This window comes from Plutella xylostella, chromosome 14 (assembly GCF_932276165.1).
Source record: "Plutella xylostella chromosome 14, ilPluXylo3.1, whole genome shotgun sequence".
Taxonomy (NCBI): Eukaryota; Metazoa; Arthropoda; class Insecta; order Lepidoptera; family Plutellidae; genus Plutella; species Plutella xylostella.
This window is the reverse complement of record NC_063994.1, coordinates 10070136-10089454: the sequence shown is the minus strand read 5'-3', so window position 1 is coordinate 10089454 and position 19319 is coordinate 10070136. Positions and strand designations below refer to the sequence as shown.

Below are 19319 nucleotides of genomic sequence, written 5' to 3'. Positions count from 1 at the left end.
CTGTGCTATGTGCTCTGTGCCCCTACCATGAGTTGACAGCGCGAAATGGCCCGTAGGATTTATTGTATTAGCGCGCTCAGAGATTGGTCAAAAGTATTCGCGAGGGCTGCTACAGAATGGAGCTCACTAACGTATTTTTCTCATAGCAAACTCATGGTAGGGGCACTGAACGAAGGTGGAGGAATGTGGATCGGCCTTGACGGTCTAATTATGATGCGTGGTGCTTGTTATTGTCATGTTGTTTGTATAATTTATTATTAAAGTTAAAACCGTAGTCGCAGATAATACACTCACGAGCAATGGAAAAGTTCCACTTACAAAATGTCGACTCGTAATGACTCCATTTTTTTAAACTTTTAATTAGAAATTGATCAAATTATGTATTTTGGTTTTTGTTTGGTGATATGCTGATGCGCCGTTAAATTTAAATCAATATCGCAGACGGTATCATTCAGAGAGTATTTTCCGTTTAGGAGATATTTAGTGCTATTGTCACAGGAAATTTTTCATTTCCCTCCTAAACGGCAAAATTAAGACTATGTAAAGTGAATAAGTAAATCTTCTTCTTCTTATCGTGTCGACGAAGAAGAAGAATAAGTAAATGTAACAGCACCTCAAAATTAAAATAACAAAAAACGTAAATATTTTCATAAAATAATTTTTAAAAAAAATGGGATCATTTGGTGTTGATTGGCCTAGACTTTATATTTTCATTGCTCGTGTATTACACAAAGGTTTGAATGAGCCAAGAGCAAGGACAGCTTGTACGCAGTATACAGAATTAAGCCGAAAAGGGGTGACTGAGTAACTTTTGTTCTGTGACTTCAAAATTCACGAAAAAATATTTGGTTACCCATAGAAATTTTGTTGGTCACGTGACTTTTTACAATGGGAACTTGAATGCTTTTCACGAATGAAAGAGACAGGATAAGATATGCTAGCTAATAAAGGGTTATACCATCGAGCATTTCAGCATAGAAGCAAAAGCTTCCTCCTAACTATGTATTTTTAAAATATTTGCGTTGGAGGCGTGTCTTCTCAAAACAGCCATCGAGACAAGAAAACAAATTTAATTATCTCGCATAAATCATTCTCTTTACCTGTCCCGGAGGGCCAAATATCTAGAATATCATTAGAACGGCTCCGATTGGTCCGTCGCACAATAAAACATGATCGTGACGCGCGATCGATGTGAATCAACCACTCAATATTAGTCATTCGATATTTTTCGTGTTGGTAGGTGTGTAACATGAAATTGAACTCATATTTTATTGATAGTTCTGCTCACACAATGAGGAAAACTCTGAAATAATGTTTAAATATGGTTAAGTACAATGATGATAAGGCGGTAGTGACTTGAAATATTTGAAACGGTACCTAAACAGTTTCGGCTTTAGTGATGCCTAATTTATAATAATGTACAGTTGGGCAATCGGCCGGTTGTCTACCTTTAAGCTAGCCTGTGTGCTCACAACAAACACGCACCGCCAGTTGCGCACTGGAAATGGTTTAAATTCGCGTTTAATCACGGTATTGTAAATACTAACTTTACACATGTCGGGGATCGAGAAATATGTTGCGCGCCGAACGACATAAGTACATACTTCAACAAGAAGAAGTAATGAAGAAGGCGAGACGTGATGATGATGCTGGTGGCTGGGCGGGCGGCGCGGGGGGCGGGCGGCCGCGCGCGCTCAGTCGCGCCGCTCGCGCCGTCGCGAGCGCCCCGGATCCAGTTCACGGCCGCACTATTAGCGGACGGCTATTTCGGAGCGGAGCGGACGATGGTGGCGCGCCGGCCGCCCTGACAGCATGGAGCGGCGCCGCGCGCCCGAGCCGCCCGCCCAGCCCGCCCCCGGCATGGGCCGCGCCGTGAGGCGCCGGGAGAAGCCGCGCGAGCGCTGGCTGCTCACGCGCAAGACATGGCGCTACATGACGGACGCGGGCCGGCGCCTCGTGCCCGCCGGCGCCGCCGACCGCGCCGAGGACCTGCCGCGCCTCGAGGCCTACTTCCAGCAGGTGTGCGCCCGCGAGCCGCGCTTCCTGCTGTGGAGGAAGAGCTCGTACCCCGGCGCGCTGCCCCCCCGCGCCGCGCGCCGCAAGCCGCGCCCGCGCGGGGGCTCCGTGCGCGCGCGCGAGCCCGGCGACCCGCCGCCGCCGCGCCCCACCGACCTCAGCCTGCACATCTCCGGCGGCCGCTTCGACATCGCCAAGCTGCGGCGGGAGTTCTTCGCGCCGCCCCCGGCCCCCGCGCCCCCTGCCGCCCCCGCGGCCCCCGACGAGGAGAGCTCGCTGGCTGAGCTGCTGCGCAAGTACCTGAAGCTGGAGGAGGACGAGGGCCCCTCGCGGCTCTCCGGCTCCGAGGAGCTGGTGAAGGCGCTGCGGCGCTTCCTGGCGCGCCAGGCGGAGCGGCCAGGCGCGGGGGGCGCGGGGGGCGGCGCGGGGGACGCGGCGGGGGACGGGGGGGCGCCGCGCCCGCTGCTGGACACGCTGGCGCGGTACTACGGCCGCTCGCCCAACCGGGACCACATAGTGCAGGACTTGTTGACCGACCGGAGTTTGTTAAAAAGACTATATCATGACCTTCGAAAGACTAAGCCGTACCGCGGCGGTAGGAGTGGTGGTGCCGGTGCGGGCGGTGCGAGCGGGAGCTTCGTGCCGGGAGCGCGCGGGGCGGGGCGCGGCGCGGCGGGGGGCGAGGACGGGGGGCGCTCGCCGCCGCTGTCGCCGCCGCCGCTGATAGAGGTCAAAGGCGAGTCCTTAGAGGACCAGTACGTGGACTGCGGCACGCAGACAGTTCCTATACCGGAGGAGGTGCTGGCGGAGTGCGAGCGGGCGTACCGCGCGCGGCTGGAGGCGTCGTCGCCGCCGTCGCCCGCCAGCCCGCCGGCCGAGCGCCGCGCGCGCCGCCGCTCCAGCGTGGACCACGACGACGTGTCGCAGTCCGTCAGCGACACCATCAAGCGCTACCTGCGCATGGCGCGCAAGAAGAGCGTCGACGCCGACAAGGCCGACCGCTTTAAACGCATCAACTATGACAAAAACCTGCGCAACATCAAAGCGAAAGCGCCAGGGGAAGTCGACGATGACGGGTTACACAAGGGTTGTCAAACTGAAGAGGGTTGGATCCTAACGTATCGCGAGATGTCGTGTACATCCCCGTCGTCCCCCGTATCTCCGTCGCACGGCTCGTTCCTCTCGACGCTGCTGGGGCGCTCGCCGGTGACCCCCACTTCCCCCCCGGCAGGTGGCATGCAGAAGTCGCGCTCCTCGTCCTCGGTGGTGCAGAGTGTGAGCAAGCGGCTCTGGCGCACGCGCAGCCGCAGCTCCAGCCGCGTCTCGTCGACTTGGACGCCTCAGGTCAGTACCATCTGAGGGCTGGTCTTGCTTGAGGAAGTACGAAGGTTCCAAGTGTTGTCGGGCAAACGTAATGTTTAGTACCATAAGTGGTAGATTAGAAGTGATTTGGAACCTCGTATTTCGGTAGGCAAGAGTAGAGCCCTTGCAATGTTTGTTGTGGACTATGTTTTGGCGCTTCCATAAGTCATTGTATTCTTATAGAAGGTGGAAAAGTTAGATGAAAGACCTAGGATGAATAAAAGTTACATGAAAGACCTAGGATGTGCGTAGCTCTGTGTCTGGTGTTGTCTACAGACTGTATACTTTATCTGTGTGACTTATTTGCACAGTTTTTACTATGAAGATATGTTGTAAACTTGTTGTAAACATAAGCTACAGCTCCATCACAACCTACTGCCTCGTCAGCTTCTCGTCAGTCTTTTCCACCTGCCGTGGTACCATAAAACACATGCTTTTTCGTACTAAGCATGTGTTTCCTGGTACCAGAGAGAGAGAGGAAAAGTCTCAGTCAACCCTATCGAAATAGTTTTTGTTTGTATGTAATGAGTTTGAGTGTTTTATGTAATCTACTTACATACTGATCTATAAACTTCCCATAAATTATGGTTTTACCCGTATACATTAACTGTCCATCCGACCTCTAATTTGTAGAAAAGTAGTCATAATACCCAAATTCACCCGCAAAAATACTTATTTAGAAAACAGTGATGTATGATCATTCTTCTTTACCTATGACATGGTATCTGCCTGATTTAAACAACCACTAAACCACCGGAGCTCTCCGGCTAGCGTGGAATGTTTGCGCTAGTAATATCTGCCGCAGGGTTGTGCCAATTTTTGCATTCAACCGTGGTGGTTTAGCATCAAGTTGCCTTTTTGAACGTCCACATAACCACGTCTAGTGTAAATTCCGTTGGTGCTGTTTTTGCGAAGCTAAGACCCTGTTCTACAATGCTCCGCTAAAAGTTATCTGTGTCATCAAAAGCGCTTGCTTCATTGCCTAAAACCTAATTTCAGCGAGTAATACCATGATTATATTTTCCCGCAGATACATTTTAATCACATATTCTGAAACAGGGTCTAAGTATTTGATAAACTAGTGCAAAATATGATGTCCATAAAAAACACGTCCCACCTTTTGTACAGAAAGTTGACCTTGAACTTCAATGATAAGAGTCAATTGGTGCTTTCGATAGAAAGTTTTTCAAGGTTACTGTCACCACTAGCCGAGGTCGCAGCATCTAGCCCACAGAGTTAGTTTCGACACGTGCTGCAAATAAAACGAACGATCTCTATAATAGTCTTCTTTCCATCACTGAGCTCATTAGCACATTGTTTATGATTGAACTGCGCCGCACTAATATCATATCTCACTATTTAAATCCATTGTATCAATGATTCACCGCCGAGGTATTGTTAACCGGTTGGCATACGTTTTCTAATTCAGCTCCGAGATTTATTTCGTATTCACAACACTGGCTCCTATCTGACGACTCTGTCATGTTTATAAAAGTCACCGTTTGCGCTTTCTTTATTTCTTCTGTTATATTTTTGTTTTCTCTTTTATGTCGCGGCTTAAAATATGTCTCTTCCATCACGATTATCGTCAACAATTGTAAATCGGTCGGCTATCCCTTTTAATTCTCGTGAATTTTGAAACATATCATCTATCAATGGTTTGAATTGTCTATTTTAAACCATTATTTTCTGTTCGCGCCGCATTCCCCATATTTCCTCCTCCTCCAAGTGGCTGACGGCGTATAAATTGTGATAGAAACGAGCTCCCTGACGGGAATGTTTCAGTTAGTTTTAACACAAACTTTTCAACAGCAGCTTAAAACCGTCTTGTAAAATTGCACACTTGTATTTTTATGATTTGTTTGTCTAACTTTGTTCGGCGGAACAAATCTTTGTTCATTAGATTGGCTTTTCTATCTTCCTATTTCATTTCTTTTTATTTATTTTTCTTCGTGAGTACTGTAAGTAATTCATTGTTTTTAATAACCTGTCAACAGTTTCAGCTATTGGGTTGTTGTACTGTCCTACATTCAGAGACCTTGAATTTTGTCAGTAGACTGTCGACTGCGCGAACTTATTATAAACACTCGTGTGACTCATATTATTTGCATGATTTGCTCAGAAAATATCACGCTCATGTTTAGTTTGGTCATTTTCCTTATTTATAACCTACTTAGTATCTATACTATACGCACCTATTACATATTAAGACTTTATTATTATTAATAATTATTAAGAGTTTATACTGAGGCTATGCGAAAGACTAGATTAAACTAATAACGAAATAATTGCTAACGTTTTCAGTGTGTGATTTTATTGATTAAATTTCAATATCCAGTAAAGGTATCCATTATTCGTTTGTAATAAATATAGTACACTTGTCCAAGATTAATAATGCACATGCAGATCTTCACATCCGAATCATTAAATCGTAAGAGCCTTAAAAATAACACTTGCATTTTGCACCTTGTTTGAAAGAAATAGGACTCAATATCATGTGTCACATAATCGAAAACAACCGATCTGTCAAAGATTTCTATGCGCATTATCAATTTTGGAGCACTGTACCAAGGACTTGCACTGTACATAATTAGCTATTCCTAAAAGACATACGAACCGTTAAAGTACAATAAATAGGTACTCAATAATAGTGTTCCTCTCACATACTTACTTACAAAATTTATAAGTACCTACAAAATAAACACAGGTACATTTGGTACCTATTACAAAAAACCCGATCATAGAGGTTTTAAATACTCTCGGAATTCTGTTTATCGTCAGAGGTAAGTAATTTTGATTCATAATTTTCACTAAATTATCATTATTTATTTATTTAATATGGCACATCAACAGTACATGTTATAAATGTTCTTAGGAGCATTTCACACGGCTATGGTCCATTATTGCATCTTTATTATAAGTTGTAGCTCGAAAATCGTTGACGTAGACAGGTATGAGCTCTATAACTTATACTTACATATATTATTAAATTAAAATGTACATTTTCCTTTGAAAATTTCGAGTGATTATAATAAATGTTCATATTAATTTGTAATATTTTACTTCTATAATTACTGTGAGTAAACATAAAGTCTGTTATTTTATTTGCTAAAGTAAATATTGTGCCAAAATGACGTAATAATATTATATACCGTGATTCGTGAATATGAATTTTATGCCAAAGTGGCTATGACAATGATTAGTATTACTTGTAGTATCCAGAGGGTTACAAAAGTGGCATATAGTATAGGGCCTAAAAATAAAATCAATCCTTAATTCCATCAAAATTTGTAGCAGTTATAACGTGAAAGAGTAAGAAATATTTCTCGTTTTTACCCTAGTTTTTACCCTAGGCTTTCGGCAGGTTGAAAACATCTAGGACAGTCGGGTTGACCACTAACATCATTGAACGGGTCTCGGATGGGTTGTTAATGTGATGGTGAATATTATACAGTGGGAAGTTTGAAAAACATTTTCTTCGATGTAAAATGAGTCAAAAGATAAAGTGTAGAATAGGATTAACAATCACCTCACGTATTTTAGGTTCGGTTAAAGAGGGTCAGTTCAGTGGAAAAGATTTACCCCTCGAGCCGAAGTTATAGCTCGCAGGAATAGTTAGGTAGTAAGACATAAATACAGACTGTCTTTAGCTAGGTAATGTTACATACGTTGAAAAGTTCAAAGCTCCTTTTTTATTTAGTAGTTTCTTTTTAGACATTTAAACCCGACATCGTAAAGATAAAGAATATTATTCTTGGGATAAAGCGTAGACTTTAATAAGCTTCGGTTGTTTGTACTCTGCCATCGACTACACCTCTCAAAGAATTATAGTTTCATTGTTATTTATTATGTGATGATGGAAATGTTTATCTTAGGTAGGTATGTTATGTACAGCATAGCATATAATTTCAAGGTTTCAATTTAAAGTTAACGAAGCACGCAACTTTTATTTTGTTTTTTATCCACCGATCAAAGGTTGGCCGGAATATAAATTGGTTTTTGCAATCTATTGATATTATGGGTATGTCCTATGTCTGTCTGCATGTGAGTGGTCTGCAAACTAACATGTTTCTACTTTCATAAAAAAACCTTCCTCGTCCTTCTTTCGGCCATCTTTCAATTAACATTCATCTTTGCAAATGGAAACTACAATCGCAGGGCAATGAAAAAGTTACACTTACAAAATGCCGACACCAACTTTCCTCATAATTTGGTAATATTCTGATGGCCTTGTAAATATACTTCAATATTGCACACAGCGATATTAAGTTAGTATTTGGTACAGTCAGCTGCATAAGTAGCTATACACTTTTGAACCTTGTCAATCTAATAAACCGCCTATCCATTCATTGGCGCATTGACGGTTCGTCAGTTTGACAAGGTACAGAAGTGTACAGTGCCACAAACTTATCTGTTCCGGTGAGAGCTCACGTAAATGTCTAATATTTCTTAATTCTTTAAGATGTTAAGTTTTCCCGTAATGGTAATTTACCCTTGCGGTTTTAATAAACCCATTTAATCTATATCAATATATAATTTATTAGTAAATAATGAGATATGGACCAATTTAGTGAACTGTCACCGGAACAGATAAGTTTGTCGCACTCTATAACAACTTATGCAGCTGACCGTACTTTTTTTTACTGGAACGTTTCCATTGCTCGCGTGTGTTGTAGTCCGCCCAGGCTTCACACCACCTTCACACCCACATCTCCCCGTGCCGTGTGATGACGTCTCGCATTTGTGCAGGGCAGCTGTCAGTGGCTGGACGGCGCGGGTCGCTGCGTGCGCCTCGCCGACTGCTCGCTGCTCAGCCTCAGCGATGTGGAGCGGCGCGCGCTGCAACAGGCTGCTCTGGCGAGGTTGCAGCAGCTGAGCTTAGCTGCCAGTATCAAGATACCTGAAGGTTAGTGGCTTGTAAAAGTATTGCTAACAAACATAAGCGACCCCCAACGAGCTTCATAAATGCAATAATGAAGAAGATAGTGTCACAGCACGTATATCAACGCGGAAAGGGTTCGTAACCGTAACGAGCCGTTCTTATCCTCGATGACTGCTCGCTGCTGGCGCTGAGTGATGTGGAGCGGCGCGCGCTGCAGCAGCTCAGTCTGACTGCCAGCATCAAGATACCTGAAGGTAAGTGGCATGCTAGTTGTAAGCCGCACGCGGCCTACGAATGTCGCGATGCACGGAATAGTACCTTAAACTCAGTCGGTGATTAACAGTTTTTCTAATGGAGACGCAGCCAAAGTTTGTTAAGTTTATTAAGATTTTAAGTTATCAACTAACACCCGAGTCCGCGTTGTTCTATGGTTAAGGTTAAGTAATATTGCTACGCCGCCGCGTAGCCATTGCTACGAAATCTCGTAGCGCGTAGACCTTGGCTACGACGTCGGTCGTAGCCCTGTCGTAGCTTTTTATCTTGAATCAGTAATTTTTAGTATAAAATAATAATTATGATTCCAATTAAATTCTAAACTATATTATAATGTAGAAATGCCTCTGTAATTTAAATAATGTATATATATACACCCAGATATACTCGTAGTATAACACGATAGAGGTGCTACATATTACACACGCATAAAAAATATGTTATAGATCAGTATAATAAGTAGATAGATCTATGAACGGCTTGGTACAAATGTTACAGTAACCATACAAAACATTGTTGATTAAGAAATCAACAAAGTCTAGACTCCAGACTGCCGTGCAGTAATCCGGAACTAATTACGAAGCTGGTGTTAATAGGCACTCGCAATTTATTGGTACACTGGACTAGCGGCTAACACTCCGGTACACTTTGGCATGCGGCCAACTGTACTTGTTTGAGGATTATACTCAATGTGACATCACGGTTGTGCAGATTCGTTTTGATCGTGTATTTTATATTAAACAGGGTGTTAAAAAGGCTATAGTAAGCCGAAAATGTTTATCAAGTTCTTTTCACGAATTTCCAGTGGTCGAGAAAGTTGCTGAAAGTTGCTCAGAAGGTCCCATTGAATCCACTTTCGGCTTCCTATACCACTATTCAAACACCTTGTACATGGTAAAACTAAAAATAACCTGTAGAAAAAACAGAAAACTATTTTTTTTCTATTATAAGATTATAACTAAAAACATATTTCTTTCATAAACACATTCACGTCTTTAACCTACCTGAAAGCCGATTGGCTTATCACAATCAGCCCAAGCCACGCCCACCAAACATTTGGTTTATCAACAGTTATCTACATGTTTACTCTCCACTAGAATTATGTACCTGCTAACAAGGCACGTAATTAAGTAGGCACGTGAAAACTTCAGGCGAAAACACTGAAATAACTCCAAGCCAATTAACAGTTGCACGTTGAGTTATTAATAACCTCTCCATTCCGCCGGCAACTCAAATAATCACCCTTAAGACCGGTTGACCTACTCGATAGTGTTCTAAATTTAAACGCCGAAGACACGAGGTGATCCAAGATGGCGGACGGATGCGTTGACGCGACGTTACGCAAACTATGACGTCACCGTTACGTCATAACGTGTCTGACACCGCAACGGCTGGTTTGGTTTGATTGGCGTGATTGTGTTTAATGTGTTTTAAGAAGATTAGAAATTATTTCATTTTATTGTTGAGGTTTTACGAATATATAAAATATATTACTCGTACCTTGCCGCAAAATTCGATTTTAATTCTTTGTTTTTTTTCATATAAGCATGGTATTATCAGTATGTTGCAGTCTGGATACCGTATTACCGTGGATACTTACTGTTTTACTATAGCAAAAACGACATAATTACACAAACCAATGTTGTTTTTTTATAAAAAATTCAAACCAGCTTCAAAAGAATAAAAAATACCTACAGAACCGTTAACATTCCATACCTTCACGTGTCGACTCTTGGTTTTCAAATAAAAAGCGAAATTTACTACCGACTACGTCCCGACAATAAATCGTACAACGCTCTGGCAGTCACCTGATAACGCTAAAAATCACATGATGCTGTTTTCTATCAGAAGTATTTTAGGTGGTACACTCAACGCCATCACTTCTCAAAATTGGCAGTTGAATTTTCACCCTTCCGCCACAAGGATTAAGGGTGGTACAAAGTCCAAAGTGTTACGCTTAGCGAGTAACTTATGATACAAAGATCTATTTATCAGAGTGTAATAATAGCCAGATGACCATAGGAATGAGGTTCTCGCTGCCACAAGTCTGATGATAATGCTAAGTGATCGATCTCTTGTGTGGTCGTTGTTTATTGTGATATCATGTATTTTTGGCTTGCGAAACGATGGTTCGCCGTCACTGGTAAGAATAGTTTAATAGTATTTTAAATAACATTTTATTCAGCATTATCGTTAACTTTTGAATCGATAAATATCTGGTCATTGTGATTTATACACTCGCAAGCAATGAAAAGGTTCCTCTTACAAAATGCCAACAACAACTGGCCCGATTTTAAAAGATTTAATTGATAATTTGAACACAACATTTACTTTTTTAATTGGTAATATTTAGATGCGCTGTTAAATGTACTTGAATATTGCAGTCGGCGTCGAAGATAGCCTTTTTCCGTTTAAGAGTAATTTGGTGCCTTTCTTACAGGAACTTTTTCATTCTTTGTGAGTGTATTTATACATATCCGCATTTAGATTCCTGTGATAAAAAATGTTATTATACGCTCACGCACAATAAACTGACCACCCACTTCGCGATATACTTACGTGACGCCATCATTCCTCGACCACTCTCTTGGAAGTGTGAAGAGAGTCAACGGCTAGTACAGCTTGCCACACAGATATTGATCCCCAGTGGACGTTAGCAATCAATCAATATCATCATTATTGAAATCTGTAGATAAGCTCCACGGGATTGTGCGACTTACGCAGATAGTTTCAATTACTTTAAGTATAATTGCTATTCATTCCACAAAATTTTATTCTTTAAATTTGTTAAGTTAAACAAGCACTAAGGTCCGGTTTTTTGATCCGTAGTCAACTACATGTATAAGCTATAGTGTCAAGCATGACAGTTACATACAAATTTTGATTTTTGTTTGTGATTTTTTACTGATCTTTCAGTTAACTACAAAAAAACTGGCCCTAAATTTGTTACACGTTTCTGAATGTTACACGTTGCAAAATGTACAATGCCTATGTACATATCCGTATCAGTTTCAGGAATATATTCTATAAATACGCGTGTGCCGGCCGCTGCTATTCTCGGCCGGATTATCTTTAGCGGTAAGACATTTAAACTCGTCGGTATTTAAAGGCTTGGATTGTTGTTTAAATTGGAAGAGTTCATTGTTTTGAGTATTTAGGTAGGTAAAGTGGCTGATAAAATTAAATGAAGGTAGTCTAGGTATTCTTATATTTATTTTAAGGGACTACTTTAGTTAATTGAATGCAAAAATCAAAGCTAATATCTATTTTTAATGGTCAGATAAATGTTTTCTGAGGAATAATTCTGATGCTACCGTGTCTGAATATTTGCTATAGGAAACGGAAATGGAAACTCAATCGTTTAGTTTAGCCAGAGATTTATCATTCGGCATTTCATTTTTATATGATACAGTAATAAACAGTTAAAATAGCCAAATTCGTACTTTTTACGTTATTATCTTATTTGACATTATCAGGCTTTACTGTTTAACTGTTTAAGCACATGGTACATAATTATAATGACTGGGAAGTATCCCACGTTCAGTTAAACTATTAAATGTGAAATTCGTCAAATTCTAACCCCCAAATTCATACGCTACTCGTATGAATTTGGGGGTTAGAATTTGACACCGTATTTAAAGTTTAGATAATGTTTACAAATGACTTAGGAACACGGGATTTTAAACTCTTTGTGTTAGTCAAAATTCGTATATCAAACGTAATTTGTAAACCTATTTTAAAGTGACAAAAAGCTCTACGAATTTGGAGGTTAACCTTTTCATATAAATGTTTTTCATGAACTATAAGATCACAATTAGCCAACATTTTAGCAAGACGGACTTAACGGACTTGTCGCTGCATTCTATACAAGTATATACCTTACCTAGGTATAGTGATCGTAGTGTCTCCCACGCCAAGACAAATGTCCACAACTGCGCGGCCGAGTTAAATCATCCGACTTGGCCGAGTGCCACCGCACATTTACACGCATACTTAATTCACCTGCATTACTTTAATTTTGAACGTGATTATTAAATTATCGTGACTGCGGTCACCTTATAAGGACCAGCTGTAAACCAGCGCTGTGAGCTTATTAGCCGGATCCACACCAGACGATCCAACGCGATCCGATCGCGCGATCCAAGGAATTTTACATACTTATTTCCTTGGATCGTGCGATCGGATCGCGTTGGATTGTCTGGTGGAGATCCGACTATTGTCTACAGCACATGATGTACCTTTTTGACGATCTAGACAGCAACCTGTTATTGTTTGTTTTGCATTCTTTTCGGTATTTTTTTAATATTGTCAATTAAATGTTTCTTTATACCATAGCACTTGCTAGTAAGCCACACTCGGCTGCTCATAGCAGCTATAGAGAGTAACCCCGTATTCATAGAAATTACAGTCGGATTGCGTGAGGTTTACAAAGCGACAACTACAATGAATTCGAAGCTCATTTGTTTCTCACTTACTTACAAACTTCTAAACCCTCTATGAATACGGGAGTAAGTTTATTTTACAATCTTCTTAACCCTTTGTAACTTCTATGAATACGGGGGTATAGATATCTAATTTCCAACATTAAATTAGATCGTTTAAGACATGGTCGTCGCTTCATAAATCTGATGATATCGCGATGATTTAGACGATGTTGATGATGCAATGACGGTAGGACGGGGCAGACATTTTGTGAAATATGAAATATTGCGTGAATGAATATACTGTCTGAGAGTTGTACATTTTAAAAATATATGAAAGGAAACAAAAAGTCACGTGCCCAACAAAATTTCTATGGAAAATGCATTTTTTTTCGCGAATTTTGAAATTCTGATTTCAGTTTCGGGCTTAGATATAGCATGCTGCACATGTAGGTTTTGGCTTAGTATACCCTTTTTGCAACACCCAGTATATATAAATATAAGTCTGATACAAAGTAAAACCTATATAAGTACTGTTAAAAAACAATCAAAACAATGTGTCGTATTACAACTTTTTATACTTCGCGAAAATACCTGCGCAAGAGTGGAAAAAAACGCGCTTTCAAAAACATTCCCCGATATTTGATAGCTTTGAAATAGTTGTAAGTTGTTTTTGTGACTAATTACAAATAATACAACGCAGGTCTCAATAACTGGGTATACTTGTTATTCATAGGTTTCGTATGATTAAAAAAAAACAGCCAAAACATAATTTTAAAGCGACTCTAGACAAGTAGGACAATATTGAAAAAGAAAACTTGATTAGACGAAAACTTTCCAATTAGGTATTTATCGATAGGTAGTCATAAAAAATATGAGTCTACCACCATTTCTAATTTGGGAATGAATGAAATGTTTCATAGTTTTGATTTGTAATAAGTACAGTCATCTGCATAAGTAGCTGTACATTTTTGTATCTTGTCAAACTCATAAACTGCCTATTCAAACATTGACGGTTTTTTATGTAGTCAGTTTGACAAGGTACAAAAGTGTATAGCTACTTATGCAGCTGACTGTACGTCTATACTCTTTATCTTTCCAGCTTTGCTAAGCTATAAATCTTATCACCTACACGCAGGCACATCGGGCGGGCAATTCTGCTATTTCCGTTCAACAGCTGTCAGTGCAAGGAGCAGCCCTCGTCGTGTTAATCTGCGTGTCCAGTAGGCAAACTGTCCACCCATTACTAGGACTAAACTGCGTAGAGTGAGCGCAAAAGTAGCATGCTTGGAACATTTGGCATACTAAGTGCCAATTTCTCCATTGTCGGTCATGTAACCGACAGGGATTGATTTATAAATTAAACGTCATCTCTATATAACATTCATGACAGATGTGTCAAAAGTCAACCACTGATACCTGGTTATGCTCTGACTATGAATAAATTGGCACTAAACCGATACGCCGCGCCGCGCCGCTAACTCAGGTAGCGTCGTAAAGTTAGCCTACTGGGAATGCAATGTCAGTGTAAACTTGCTATTTGCTGAAAATTATATTAATTGCTCATAATGCTAATTGGCCGTGGGAGTTGGAAAATGTTATAATTAAGGGTTGGCGAGATGGCTAGTCAAATTGGTTTACTGAAAATCGTTGATAGCGGTAATTAAAGAAGACACACACCCGTAATTCATTATGTAAAAACATAAATATGAGTGTGTATTCAATATATGTATTTGTGTGTCGAATTCACTACTCTTTCGATAGATAAGATCACTATTTATTTTGTTAGAACTACGGAATGGACTTCGATGAAATTGGGCAATTCTATCTATCTTTCGTAGAACAACGCGGACTCGGGTGTACTCTACTCATTGTATACCATGTGTCATTCCCACCCTATTGGCCCGACGACAACACTGCTTTGCGAAGTAGCATCTTATAAGTCCACGACTGTTTTGGTCAGTTTTCAGGACAAATGCTTGGCTGTCGCACGTTTTTGCGATGTTGCAACGCAGTGTTGTGTTCCGGTTGGAGCGTAGCGAACTGTATAGTGAGGAATATAGGCCCTGGAGGTTTGCTCGTAGCTCTTGAAAGTAATTATTTCGTTTAATTAAACGTAAAATATGGTGTGATCCGTGTATTTTCTCAATCACAGCAGAAACGAAAGAGGACGTTTTCCATAGACAAAGATATAAAACTTAGACAAATCATCGATAATTTGTGTTGCCTAGCCTTTTGCTTGACAATATCGGTATTATGTTTTCTATCCACATCTGACTCCATTCTCCTTCCCACAGAGAACGCGTCCTCCGCCCAGGCCAAGCCGAAGCGCCGGGCGCACCTTCTGAAGAGGCGCGCCATCACCACCGGCTTCTTCGACCAGCGGGGGAAGGACGGCGACAAGGATAAGGGTCAGTGAAACATTCTATTATATTTTAAACTGCTCGGCTAAGAATGAGTACAACCAAAATCTAGGAGCGTTGTCACACGGCCGCTATATCGAAAGCGATGAAGCTTTCGAGAAACTTTTAAGAACATGCAATACTTATAGTATTTGTACTTTTGCCCTTGGTCACTCTTCGTGATCTCATTTTGACTGTATGCTAGGGTCAGTCTATGAAAAAACACAAGGCAACCTTTGGTACTAATGGCTACGTCGTGTCGTAGGCCACGCTTGCTACGAATTTTCGTAGACCCTGCTACGCCGCGCCGTAGCATATTTCGTAGTAATATCTTAAAACCAACTGTACGTATCCTGTTTAACTTTCATTAAAAAAAAGTAAATAATCATGTTATTACCAAATGTCTTTTGTATTTAAATGTACGCTAAATGGTAAACTTTCCTAAATATTAAAAATTAACGACAAAACCTTACTGACCTATCCTATACTGTTGGGGGTGGATTGTATTTGAAAGTCTCCTTCAGGTTTTCCAGTTGTTCTTTATTGTTCCTCTTCTGTTTCCTGAATGACAATTTGCATACCAAAATGACCCTACTTAAGTACTTAGAATTAGTCACGCAACCGATAGCTGACTAGGTGAGATACCTTAATCTACCAATAATATCAAAGTATTTACAACTTACAAACTATGATTACGAGACTATTCTATGATACATGTTGTTCCTAAACTAGACTTATTCTATTGTTCTTAGCCTAGGTATTTCGTCGTGAACATTCTCCCGCCGTCGCTATCTTGCAATTCTTCTGGCAGCACGACGATCCTCTTCGTTGGTCGACACAGCACGTGCCCGTTGCTCGTAGTGATGTCGGCGACTCGCACAATATTGTCCTTCCCTGGGTGTGGCTGTTCACAGCTGTGACTCGTCCTCGGGGCAAGGTGTTGCGCGGGTTGTTCGAGTCGCACACGATGACGCCAATCTTCGGTTGGCTGCCGGTGCTGTGTGGCTCCCGCCGGTGTTGGAGTAACGGTAGGTACTCTTGCATCCACCTCTGCCAGAACACGTCTGCCAGCCGTTGAGCTTGCCTCCAGTGCTGTCGTGCTCTCCTGCTGTCGTGTATTCTTCCACGTGTGTCTGAGCGACACGACGGCGCAGCTCTCCATTTCCTCGCCGGTCTTGAGTACTGGTTCCTTGTTCTCCGTGGGCCAGTGTTCTTCAGAATGCCGCAGGAACTCGGGCCGATCGAAGTCGTGCGGCGTGGCTCGAGTTGCGTCATCGGCGACATTTTCGGCTGTAGGTACCCATTTCCACTCGCTTTTCTTTGTAGATTCTTCGATTTCAGCGAACCTGTGAGCGGTGAAGGTCTTGAATGTGCGTGGCTCAGCTCGTATCCACGCCAGCACCGTCCGTGAGTCGCTCCAGAACACTCTTCTCGTGATGTCGTCATAATCGTGTTCCGATCGAGTTGTTTTCGAGATGCGAGTCCCGAGTACCGCAGTCTGTAGTTCCAGCCGCGGTATTGACGTAGGCTTGATTGGTGCGACTCTGTTCTTCGCCATGGCCAGTGTGACCTTCACGCTGCCGTCTGCTCGTTGCATTCTCCAGTAGGCCGTCGCGGGCGGCGGTTTCGACGGCGGACGGTCCCCTCGTAGCACCTCAGCCGGCGTCTTATGACTGTTAAGACGAATGCCGAGATTGTCTTCATGTACGTGCCACATGAGGCCGAGTGTCTTCTCTATTTCGCTCCCGCCGATGTCGATCGTAGCTGTCCCGGGGTCGGTGATGAGGTGGCGTAGTCTCTCGTTCCATGCCCATCCGCGTAGTTCGAAGCCTGCTTGTCGATGTATCTCGTCGACTGTCTTCGTGACGTGCTGGGCCTCCTCCACCGACGTGAAGCTTTGCAGGTAGTCGTCCATGTAGTGGTTCTTCTCAATTGCTCGGACGGGCTCGGGGTGCGTGTCGGCGAAGTCTCTGGCATTTCTGTTCTTCATGAAGAGTGCCATGCATGGTGACGATGATGCGCCGAAGATGACGGACGTCATGCGGTACTCGTCCGGTGTACCCTCCCGCCGGTCGCCGCGCCAGAGGAAGCGCAGCGCGTCTCGGTCGCACTCCTTGATGCGTATCTGCATGAACATCTCATTGATGTCCGCGCTGACTGCGTAGGGGTGCTGCCTGAACCGCATGGCCACCCCAGGAAGCGACTGAAGCAGGTCGGGGCCGGTCAGCAGCATGTCGTTCAGGCTGCGTCCATGTGACTTCGCTGCGGCGTCGTGCACCAGACGTATTTTCTTCTTCTCGGGGATGCAGACGGCGAAGTGCGGCAGGTACCATGTTCTGTCTTGCGTCGGGAGTGTGGTGGCGGGCTCGGCGTATCCGGACTTCAGCATATTCTCCATGCGCTCTTCATACTTCTTCTTGAGTTCTGGGTCACGGTCGAGCTTGCGTTCGAGGCTGCAGAGTCGTTTCAGTGCGTCTTGACGGTTGTTAGGTATTTTCTCATTTTCTTGTTTCCATAGCAACCGAGTTTCGAAGCGACCATCGGGCAGCCGGCGACTTTCCTCTTCCAGTTTTCTCGTGGCTTGCTCTTCTGGATCTGTCGTCGGTTTTCTTGCTTCGATGCCCAGGGACTCCAGCTCGAAGTAGTGTTTCATCATTTTCTCCATTGATTCTTCAGCGCTCGTGACGTGTCCGCAGAAGTTAATTGGTTTGCTCTGTGTGGTGCGGCAGCCGTGTAGTACCCAGCCGAGCTGTGTGCGAGATGCCACAGGCTGGTCACGGCGGCCTTCTCGGACTTCCCTCGAGACAATTAAGTCCCAGTTGTCCTGGCCGATGAGTATTTTCGGCGATGCCCCCTCATAGGCAAGTTCCTCTTGAATGTCGCTCAGGTGGCTGCAGTCGTCGACTTCTTCTTTCTTCACCGTCTGAGTGATGAAGTCGAGCTTCTCGACTGTGCGTGCGTCTTCAAGCTTGAACTCTTCTTGTGTGTGCTTGCCCCGTATGGTGAAGTCGACTTTCTTGCTCTTCGAGTGTCGAACTTCTTTGCCGCTAACTCCTTGCACCCACATCGGATCCGTGGGGCCGTCAAGACCGAGAGAGTTGGCCACGTCCGCGTCGATCATCGTGATGGTGCTTCCCTCGTCGAATAGTGCGTAGGTATCAATACTGGAGTGAGGGCCAGTAAGTACCACGGGCGCTATTTTCAGGTAAGCGCGGCGACGCTCGCTGTTGTTCGCTGCGACGGTCGGTTTTTCTGTCGTGGACGCGGTGACCTCTTCGCGTTTGTCTTCTTTCTTGACAGCTTCGTGATGCAGGAGCTTGTGGTGGCTCAGTTTGCAGCCGGAGACACCGCAGGGCTTCGCTTTACATGAGAAGCGGCGATGTGTGCTACGTAGGCAGCGGAAGCACAGCTTGTTCTGCTTCGCTATTTCCCAGCGCTCGTCAGTCGTCTTCTCGTTGAACCTAGTGCATTCAGGTAATTTGTGAGCCTGTTTGCACATAGGGCAGCCGTACTCTTCTTCCTTGTGTGTGTTCTCGGCTGCGTAGGTACGTTCTGTCGTCTTCTTCTTCGCAGCTTTCTCCCTCGCACTCACGGGTGTAGGTGCGCTGTTGTTGATCTGCTTGAGCGCGGCGTATGGGCCGCACTTGTCCGCTTCGTGGTTCAGGTAGGTGGACAGCTTCTTCAGGTTCGCTTCTTCTCCATGTTGCGTGAAGTTGTACTCGTACCATTTGTCACGAAGAATCGGTGTGAGCTTCTCAATTACAGTGCGCTCGATCTCCGGGTTGTAGAGGAAGTGCGGTTTCTTCAGTGCTTCGATCGTAGCTACGATGTTGGCCAGCTTGCTCGCGAAGATGCACAGGTCACGTGGGCTCTCAGCTAGCTTCGGAAGTTTCTTCACTTTGTCGAGCTCGTTGAGTATGAGTGCTTCTGGCCGCCCGAACCGTCGTTCCAAGCCCTGTATAA

The 19319-nt window shown here is 43.5% G+C and overlaps 1 protein-coding gene across 1 annotated transcript in view; it reads left to right on the top strand.

Moving 5' to 3' along the window:
* Positions 1 to 1028: 1028 nt before the first annotated feature.
* Positions 1029 to 19319, top strand: part of LOC105391928 — a 48337-nt gene continuing 30046 nt past the window's right edge. Inside the window, exons 1-3 of the mRNA XM_048625581.1 lie at positions 1029 to 3360; positions 8128 to 8284; positions 15252 to 15365. Of these exons, the coding sequence (XP_048481538.1) occupies positions 1813 to 3360; positions 8128 to 8284; positions 15252 to 15365 (1819 nt within the window). The 5' untranslated portion in view covers positions 1029 to 1812. The remainder of the gene's footprint in view (positions 3361 to 8127; positions 8285 to 15251; positions 15366 to 19319) is intronic.